Source organism: Pistacia vera, unplaced genomic scaffold, assembly GCF_008641045.1.
Source record: "Pistacia vera cultivar Batoury unplaced genomic scaffold, PisVer_v2 Contig160, whole genome shotgun sequence".
Lineage (NCBI taxonomy): Eukaryota > Viridiplantae > Streptophyta > Magnoliopsida > Sapindales > Anacardiaceae > Pistacia > Pistacia vera.
The window spans coordinates 1,418,258-1,427,974 of NW_022195685.1; the positions used below are offsets into that span (position 1 = coordinate 1,418,258).

General features: G+C 36.1%; 1 protein-coding gene across 5 annotated transcripts; it reads right to left on the reverse strand.

Moving 5' to 3' along the window:
- Window positions 1-1,656: 1,656 nt before the first annotated feature.
- LOC116125146 (probable methyltransferase PMT21) lies at window positions 1,657-6,529 on the reverse strand. Of its 5 annotated transcripts, none has more exons than XM_031410865.1 (8): window positions 6,333-6,525; window positions 4,547-4,839; window positions 4,291-4,439; window positions 3,990-4,185; window positions 3,627-3,837; window positions 2,767-3,442; window positions 2,592-2,669; window positions 1,657-2,147 (listed from the first exon to the last, which is right to left on the reverse strand). In XM_031410865.1, the coding sequence occupies exons 2-8, from the start codon at window positions 4,814-4,816 to the stop codon at window positions 1,928-1,930; spliced, it is 1,800 nt and encodes a 599-aa protein (XP_031266725.1). In that variant the 5' UTR covers window positions 4,817-4,839; window positions 6,333-6,525; the 3' UTR covers window positions 1,657-1,927. The 5 variants fall into 5 exon arrangements, with proteins under 5 accessions (XP_031266725.1, XP_031266723.1, XP_031266722.1 ...); XM_031410863.1 differs by having other exon boundaries at window positions 6,245-6,525; XM_031410862.1 differs by having other exon boundaries at window positions 6,112-6,524.
- Between the last annotated feature and the right edge of the window lie 3,188 nt (window positions 6,530-9,717).

Genomic DNA, 9,717 nt, shown 5'->3' on the forward strand with positions numbered 1-9,717 from the left:
GCAGGGTAGCCTCCAGCCACCCCTATTTCGCCCCCTCCTGCCATCCCCAGCCCTCCAACCTCCCTACAGCCTCCCTTGCCTTCCCCCATCCTCTGGGACCCAAACAAAGGCACTCCCCAATGCCCGCCAACTGTTCTACAAAATACCACAAACTACCCTAACAATCAAAACTAACTAAATATCCCCCAAATTCGCACCAACAAAGAATTTTTTTCATAAAATGGTAAGAAATGTACCTATTCTTCATCTTCTCCTCTGTCGTTGGACCACCTTCATTCATCGTAAGATCCACCGGAACCTCTTTTTCGATAATCTTTGAATAGCCGCTGCCGCCAGACTCTAGAATTTGGAGTGGGGCTAGGTTTTCCTTCGATTTCTTAATGTTAGCCATAGTTTCTTTGTGTAAAGAACAAGGAAACGAAATCTAAACAGCAAAGATTTGTCGGAAATTGGGAACTTTAATCACCAAAAATCACAAGAGAGATGGGGTGTTTTCATTGGTCGCCTTTTTTGGGTGACCTCCCTCAATTAATCGATTTTGAATGGGGGGGTCGTTTTTTTAATTTTCAAAATTTAAACAAATCCCCATTAATTAGACTATTACCCATATATGTTTAAATCTTTTCAGTCTGAATGTTTTTTGCATGTTTAGTTATTCTTTAGTGTGCCCCGCCAGTTTTCAAAGTTAAAAAAAAAATGCAAAATTTTTTCATGGTCATTTTCTTAAATGCAAACTTGAGAGTTCTAACCTGGTAAATTTCCTCTTTATTCCCTCTATAGCACAAAATCTCATTTTATAACAAAAATAGATGCCCAACTCTTTCATTTTGTAACACAAATTCTTAGCAACAAATATTCTAGGATACGACAAATAATTCAAATCTACATATTCCACAGAAAGTGATTTAAACAGCAACTAATTTGTAACCAACTAAATTGTTTGAGAAAGGAATCGAGAAAGTGAACTGCTCCAACTATCATAGAACAATTCTATTGTATCTCTCACTGGCTAATTTGGACTACAGCAACATCAAGTCCTTCAGTGCTGCATTTTCTTCTTCCAGGAATGTAATTTATATTACGCTCAAATATTCACTCTCATTCTCTCTTGTGGATGTTTTGTTTTTTTCTAAAATCACCTTACTTCGGAAAAACGACCCACAAAAACACTCTTCATACATGGCTTTGAGATCCCCATTTCCTTCTTCTTCAATCTCTCAAAACCCAGCTCTGAAAGGTAATATTTCATGTTTGATTGCTCACTTACACAACCTCAAGCTCCAAAAATGATGTTATTTTATTCTATCGAAAAACCCCTTGAACGATCCTCGCTTGCTAAATTCCTCAAAGGAAACTCTGAATGAAGCATTCTACTTTTTTTACTATGCTATTCTTTCCTTTTAATAAATATAATGTAACATTTATAGATTCTCCGTTTAGGCTTGATAATCAGAGTGGGAATAATTACAACAATGAAATTTTCATTTGACAACAAATCAGAATTAGAAAGCATATTAAACATAATTAAATTCCTCCGAAAATTCTCAAATCCACTGCTTTCACAGTTAACATACAAGGAAATAAGAAAAAAGGTGACTTTAAAAAATTAAAATTGATACAATACTAAGAACATGTTGATACACTTACCCAAAAAAAAAAAAAAAAAACAAAGAACATGTTGATACCTTACAAAGAATATATGTATAGTAAAATGCCCTATTATATAACAACAAAATCATATTATTAGGTAGCTACAATTGACAATTTTGAATATAAAAATTCTTGAATCCTATTGACCAATTTTAAATCGCTGTGTGGTATAGAAATCGGTTTTCCTATGCTTCTACCCCACTTTGAATTATAAAATTATACTCTCAGCCTTCAAGAGTAGTTGTATTATCACCACTTCAATTTCTATATTTTTTTATCAGCTTGAACTTTGGCTAGAGTACCAGAGCTTTTTCTGGCAAATCAATAACTTCTCCTTCTCAACACCATACTCAGTCTCCTCCTTGTGGCAACCCCACCTCATCCCTTTAGCAATGGCAGCTACAGCATCCACGAAATAGCTCGATTCCCGGATTATCGCATATCCATTGGGACGTAGTATTCGGTCCATCTCCAACAGCACATACTTCATATCACATCTGTGACAAGTAGTAACAATTATCAGAACCATATAAATTACATACTTAACTTGGGACTATTTTTCTCGACATTCTTCACAACACGATTTTGGGAACTAAATGTTTAACACGCATCATTTTAGTTCATCATTCTGCAATAAGAACTAATGCTTACCTGGGGAAAAACACGTTTTTAGGTCAATTACGATTGGCTTAAGAGTCCTTATATGAAGATGGTATTCATAACCAAGCAGGTAACTGATTAGCATAATCTTATCAAAGTCTAGTTTCAACAAGTTCCGAAAATTCAACAAACTTATGCTAATGCATCACGAGTTCATAGCCCAGACCTAGACGTAAATCATACTAAAATTTCCTCACCTAGTGAAAAATGTCAAATTTACAAATTAAAAAATATTAATTTCATGTGATTTCAGAGCAGCAATGAAGGAACTTGAGACCAACCTGTGGCTTTCTGCAGTATAGAGGCCATCAAGGTGAAGGAGATCATAGGTTCGAGGATATGTCGAGAAAGCTTCACACCTACCAAACAACAAGAGTAAGTCAGCACCATAAGTATGCCAACAACATAAATTGTAGGTTACAGGGAAGGCCCTAAAATAAATGCATTGAAAGTTACCAATCATGATAAGTTCCAATGAGGCCCCGATCAAAGACCACAGCAAGTGTATTGGCAGCATAGGATGAGACGACGTTCATAACCCACAAGGGATCATCAACTGCTGCTGCAGCAAATCCTCCATAAACTGTATTCATGTCCATTACATTTCTTATCTTATCAGTCCCAATTGCAGGGAGTAACTTTTTGTAGTGCTTGATTCTCACTTTCCACTTGCTGTCATCATGCTTGAAAGCACTAGCACTCCCACCATGAACATCTGAAATGCGTTCAGGTGCAGCATGCAACCGCTCCGGCCACTTAGGCATAGATTCCAAAACCGATTTCTTTAGTTGTGGTCTTGGAACAACAACACAAGGACGGAGTGGTGTGTACCATGCTGAATCTGGTTCAAGGCTATCATCACACTTGGGTGGGTACGGTTCTGAGTAAGTAAGCTTATTGTAGCAAGTGTTATCTGAAGATTTCTGCCACACTGCGATGTCATCCTTTTTGTTATACAATTTGAAACACATTGAAGTCAGCAGTTCCTGCAACTTCTCATAGTCCATTCTCTGCTCTTCCACAGTAGTGTTCCACCCTCGCCATCGACGTTCATAGTTAACTGGTGGGCCAGACAGGACCCAGAATCCACCAGGACGGAGTATGCGGTGAATTTCTAGGAGATAAACTCCACCTGAAACCAAGATATATCTATTATATCCAGCATCACCAGTGAATAAAACCCAAGCCACTATCTTTGTTTTAACAGATATTAACTAAACCAGAAAACCTTATAATAGATTATACATAGAAACAAAAGATGCAACTTTTTAAAGCAATCATCCCCGACTATATCCTACTTTGACATAATTAATTACCATATTCTGTCCACGGGATAAGGCATCTCGAGCAATGAGCCATATCAAAGGAATTTGAGGGGAAAGGTAGGCGCTGTGTAGAAATGATGCCAAGGATTGCAGGAATTCCACGTTCCAGTGCAAATTGGACTTGAGCTTCATGATTATCTCTTGGTGCGAGAGAGACTGTTAAAATTCCACGATCTAATAAATCACCTCCCCAACTTGCAACCTACAAATAAATTGGCCATCTAAATTAAGTTGACTTGAGCTTCCTCTAAGAAAAATAAGATGCACCCTTACAAATAAATGATTGGAAAAAAGAGTTCCAATAGTAAGAAAAATTACTGAATTAGACAAATGGAGAACCAATACAATACTAACCCCACATCCAGTGTCTATGGCAGTCCGAATAGTCCCATCTTTCATTTCCGGAATCAGATCTTGCATCAAATCAACATAGGCAGAGACTCCTTGAGGAAACATGGTACCCCCGCCAGGAAAGAGGAACTTCTCCCCTTGTTTTCTCAGCCAATTTTGATTCGACTTCTGCTTGTTAATCCAATCATATGGCACATTCCTGAAACAAGATCCACATGGCAAAACATAAGATACTTAAACTAACACATCACAGCAAGCAAAGCCCTTCACAATGTAATAGCACATAAAAGGCAGACTATAATACCTGTACCAACACTCATCCCTGCTCTTTGGCCATTTGATCGGTGGCTTATACCCATCAGGAGGTGGAATTAAGCATTCCTTTTTCTCAAAAACTGGAAGGCAATGGCGTTCCATAAATGCAAGGCGATAAACACCATATTTCTTCCACCTCTGTTGAAATAAACATTTATCATCAATATGGACATTTGATGCTGTATAAATCTATAGCATAACCGAGATAGTCACTACTATCACAAGAACAAATTTTTAAGCAATACCCTTGGATCAGTGCATGGAGTGTAGTCTTGGTAGTCACTGCTGCATTCAGGAAAGGCAATAGATTTGATCTGAAGAGGAGCAACAACCGCTTCCTTTGGAGCTGATACTGCCTTTTTGACATCATTAACCTCAATTCTGTTTCTCTCAGAACCAAAGATTCCACCAAGATAAAAAGAAAACCCGCATAGTACAAGAACTATTATTGTTAAAGGGACAATCCTAGGACCTTTGTCAGAGTGAGGATTTGGTTTTCCATCTTTATACTTCATGATCTCAAGAAATAATTATTAACCTGCACATATAAAATGCAAAAGATACCCACATTAGAAAGAAGATTAGATTTCTTATAATACTATTGTTGAATCACCGAATTAACCAATGAAATAAACTAAATTCCAAGCTCAAACTAGATGCCTCTTCCCCTCTATCATCGAAGACATGAAACTAAGTGGAATATGCATAGATTCAAAATCTTAACTAAATTTAGTAACACAAAGTTGCATAGGAGTTTTAAAAAGATGAATCAGCCACTGATTACAGTTCTACATTTATTTAAAAACTTCAATTCAACAAAATCCCAACAATTCTGGAAATGCATTTACCAGATAGATCAGGCAGTGAAACAAAACAAGACAATTGTTAAAGACAGATCTGAATTATCAGTACAAGAAGCATCCAAAAATTGCAAAAAAAAAAACAAACAGAAACAGAAACTAAACCAAGGCTAAAAGAGCTTGAAGAAATCAAGATGGTTCAACAAAGATCTTTAATAACTGATCCATAAATACTATTACGTTAAAACCAGCTACGAAAGACCAGTGAAGTATAAAGATCTGATATAAACAACCGACATGTTAGACATTTCCCACATGATATTGGGACCCAACTTTATCAAACTCAGCCGCCCTATTAATATGGCCCCATTCTGTGTTTTTATTCGCCCCACTAAGTCAAAAGGCAAAAAGAAGCTGTGGATCCTGCACCAAATTAAGGGAAAGCAAAAAGGAAACAAAAGCGAAAAAGCAATACAGCATAATCTATTCTATTCTAATCATTTTCTTGAAACACAAGAAAAGTTTTAAAATGATTTCAATTGTGAAAGCATTTTCCAATCAGATTGCTTCTCTGTAATTTAAAAATTGTTAAAGGAATCATCAATAGCTCTATACTCTTTAATATACAAAAGAAAGAATCAAGAAAATGAAAAAAGAAACAAAAGTTAAAAATCCACCTAACAAAGAGTATAGCCTGAAACTCACGCAGTTCTATACACAAAACTGGAAAAACAGAGCAATATCGAAAACAGAACCGGGCAAAAAAAATCTGCATCTCCTCGTTTCTTTTCTTGGAAATTCCATTGTTATAGAAAATCAAGCTAAAGCAATGTAAATCTCTAAAAATAGTAGTAGAAAAGAGAGAAAAACTACACAAAACACTAGCCATTAAAACGCAAAAGTGTAAGCCTTACAAAAGACCCATCATAATAATAAAAATATAACAATCTAAAAATAGAACCAGCAACAATCAGATCCAAATGTATTGAGCTAAAAGAAAGAAAACCCACCAACAAGAAAAGATTTTTGAGGACGACAAGGACAAGTTTCAAGTAGAATCAACCTTATGTGAAGAGATCAGACACAGACACAACACAAGCACACACAGAAGACGACGATGATGATGATAGGAGAGTCTTGTACCGTTCTTAATGGATTATTGTCAGAAAAAAAAAAGGGTATCTCTCAAAGAGAGAAGAGAGAAGAAGAAGAAGCTAGTGTTGAGGAGTACGTTTGCAGTAGCTTGAAATTTCTTCGCTCTCTTTGAAATGAAATGAAAACACAACGCAGTTCTTAGCCTTTAAATAAAGTACACTCGATCTTGAAAGTTCAGCTTCAGCTTCAAAGTGTTTACTGTAGTGTTTTGTTGTGCCCGGATGAGCTGTCTCGTGACTCTCGTCCACTGTTTCTTTGCTCCTCTTTTTGGGGCCTTTGGATAGTGGATGTATAATATAACTGAAGTAATCTTATTATTATGTTTAGTTTGTAAGTAATAAATATTAAGATAATATTTTATTCTAAATAGTATTTAGTATTTATAATATGGAATCTTATTATCTTATAGAGTGTTATTAAAATATTATTGAAGTAATACGATTTTTTTAGTCATTTTATCCTTAATTAAAAACTATTTTTGATGACAAATTGTCATCAAATATCTACCAAATACAGAGATGGGCACAGGTCGGGACGGGTCGAAGACCCTTGTCTCCAACCCCGACCCGAAAGCCCAAGGAAATTCTCCGATCTCGGGGAATCCCCGAAAAAAGTATATTCCCTGTTTGGGGGTTTTTTATATTTTTATATTCTCAGTTTTATTATCTTTTTCTCTAAATTATATATACCAACCAAAAAAAAAAAAATTAAATATATAATATACATATTAAACATAAAGACCATATCATAAAAAAAGAAATTAAATATATAATGTACATATTAAATATAAAAACCATCATAGTAATATACAATGTATAATGTATAATGTCAAATGTATACCATATATAATGTACAATGTATAATGTCGAAGGTATAACTTTTGTTTCGTAGCATTAATATATATATACATTGTACATTGTACATTATATATAGTATACATTTGACATTATACATTATACATTGTATATTACTATGATAGTTTTTATATTTAATATGTACATTATATATATATATATGTCGGGGCGGACCAGAGTAAAACCTATCCCGACCTCAATCCCAGCCCAAAGCCCGAACAATTTGGGGAAAATCCACTCCGTTCTGGTTGAGGCAGGGCGGGTCCCCGCGAGGCCGAGCTTTGTGTCTATCCCTAACCAAATAACAATTACCCCACCCCCTATATTTGAGAAATTAGCTAAAACATCTCAGCCGCAAAAAAGTTTAAAAGTTAACAAAATACCCCTAACTACTGAAGACCACCGCCGGCTGTGACTCCCCACCGTCGACCGCCAGCATCAACTGCCGTAATGGTGCATGGCCGACGGGATCTAACCTGTAGTGCGTCGGTAACTGCCAGATTTGGCATTTCTATGGCCATTTCACAGCCAAAGATGTAGTTATGAAAATGTCAGATCTTTGGCTGTGAAATGGCATGACCAAAGAACTGGCCGTTTTCTGGCTATGAATTTGTGATCCATGGTCATTTCTGACTTTGCTAGTGCACGTCCGGTCATATACGACGAGTCGTGCGCCATTCCAACGACTGTCAGTGGCGGCCGGCAGTGGTGGCTGGCTGCCAACAGTTGCTTGGGATGGGTGGAGATGATTTTGCTATAAATTAAAGTTTTATATGGCAAGGGTGTTTTAGCAAAATTTCAAATTTAGGTGATTAAAAAATAATAAAAATATTATTATATTAATATTTAAAAAGGAATGCAATTTAGTAATCTATATTATATAACCACCTATTTATCGTTCCAACCAAACATATTATTCACTAATTTATTCGAATCAATCAAACACATTTTCTAAACATTCTTAGTAATCTTCAAGGTAATCTTTTTTTCTGTTAATATAATATATCTCGATAATAAAATATTATATAATCCAAACACCTATAGGTTAAATTTTATTGCTAAAATTTTCATTGTCAGTAAATCTTTTCATTATTAGTATGCTATTTAGTTGAGACTTGAGAGAAAAAAAAAAAAAAAAGTAGAAGAAGAAGACCGGAATGATTATTGTAGAGCATGAGCTAAACGACAGGCAGATGGGACCGTTTTGGTCATGGCAATTTCTAAGCCTGAGTGGGGGGGACTTGACGGTTTAATTATTTAATATATGCCACGTCCTACTAGTTTTTATTTTTTAAAGTATTTCAAGCACCCATTTAAATTTGGTGAATTGGTGGTATCTAACTACTATTTTCCATCACATTCACACTTTAGACTAAGCATATTTTAAAGAGTAATATTACACTTATATCACTCTTTTACACAATTTTTATTACATCATGATATGGCATATATCACAACTACACAAATTTTTATTTTAGATGTCTCAAAACAAGGGAAATTTTAGAACGATAAATATAATATTTAAAGAAATTATTGTTCTTGGATGATACCAAACATCATTTATCAATAAATTGATCAATAGATATCAATCTACTTATTTATAAATCTAGCGTATTTTTTTTTATTATTGTGGGGATCTAAAATCATACGAGGCTTTATCAGGCCCAAACAGGAATGTTCCACTACATGGATCTAAGCTTGTGATCCAATTTCAGTTGGATCAGCATCAAAGCTCGTGACTTGGGCCGAATCGCTGCCTCCAGATCCAACTTTCTTCCAGAATAGACGACTCCAACAGCCCACCTAAAGTCAGGCCTTCCAAACCAAGGTAAGTAGCATTCTTCCTGTTTTACTTTATCCTAATTCACCCAAGATTCTGTATCTTAGGCAGATTATGACTCTTGTTACTATTAAGTCAAGTGAATCAGGATCTTTCTTATTGACAAGACCTCTTCCCTTAAGGATTCAAAGTCCTATCAGGATACAAAGATCCTACAACTACTATATAAACGGAGGTCACTCTTCTGTTTAGGCATTAAGCCTCAATATCACCTATCAACACCGAAGCTCTTACTCTTGTGAGTAATCCTACTACGCCCTAGTTCTAATCTCCGACTTGACTTCTGGTAACCCTTCATTCCCTTACCCTCACTAAATTGTCAAATTCAGCCTTACTGACTTGAGCGTCGAAGTGCCTACAGTAGACACCATACCGGTGTCTAAGTAAGCTCCACGCTTGTTTGCTTAGTGTGTAAGTACAGCAAATTGCCAGTGGCCTCAACCTCACGGGATTAGACCCTACTTACGTAACCATAGATTTTAGCATCTACAGTTTGGCACCCACCATGGGGCCTCTGGCAATCGACCTTCATTCATAATCCTGCTCTACAAAAAGTCATGCAATAGCTGAAAACACAGATACTGCCCCGACAAATCTCGTAGCTAAGGTTGAGGCTCTTTAGGTGCTCATGCAACAACAAATTGACAAAGTCACAACTCTGGATGTTGGTTTTGCCTAAGTTTGAGACTCTCATGTTTGTGGTTTGTCTTGTGGGTTAGTTATAGCATTTAGGGATGTTCTATCTATAACTATCTTGCAACATTTTT

Excerpts from the sequence above, each read along its gene's own strand:
- LOC116125146 (XM_031410865.1), bottom strand. The coding sequence starts at position 4,816 with ATGAAGTATAAAGATGGAAAACCAAATCCTCACTCTGACAAAGGTCCT. Across the intron at positions 4,440-4,546 it reads CTCCATGCACTGATCCAAGG|AGGTGGAAGAAATATGGTGT; the intron begins GTATTGCTTAAA and ends TTATTTCAACAG. Across the intron at positions 2,148-2,591 it reads TATACTGCAGAAAGCCACAG|ATGTGATATGAAGTATGTGC; the intron begins GTTGGTCTCAAG and ends TACTTGTCACAG.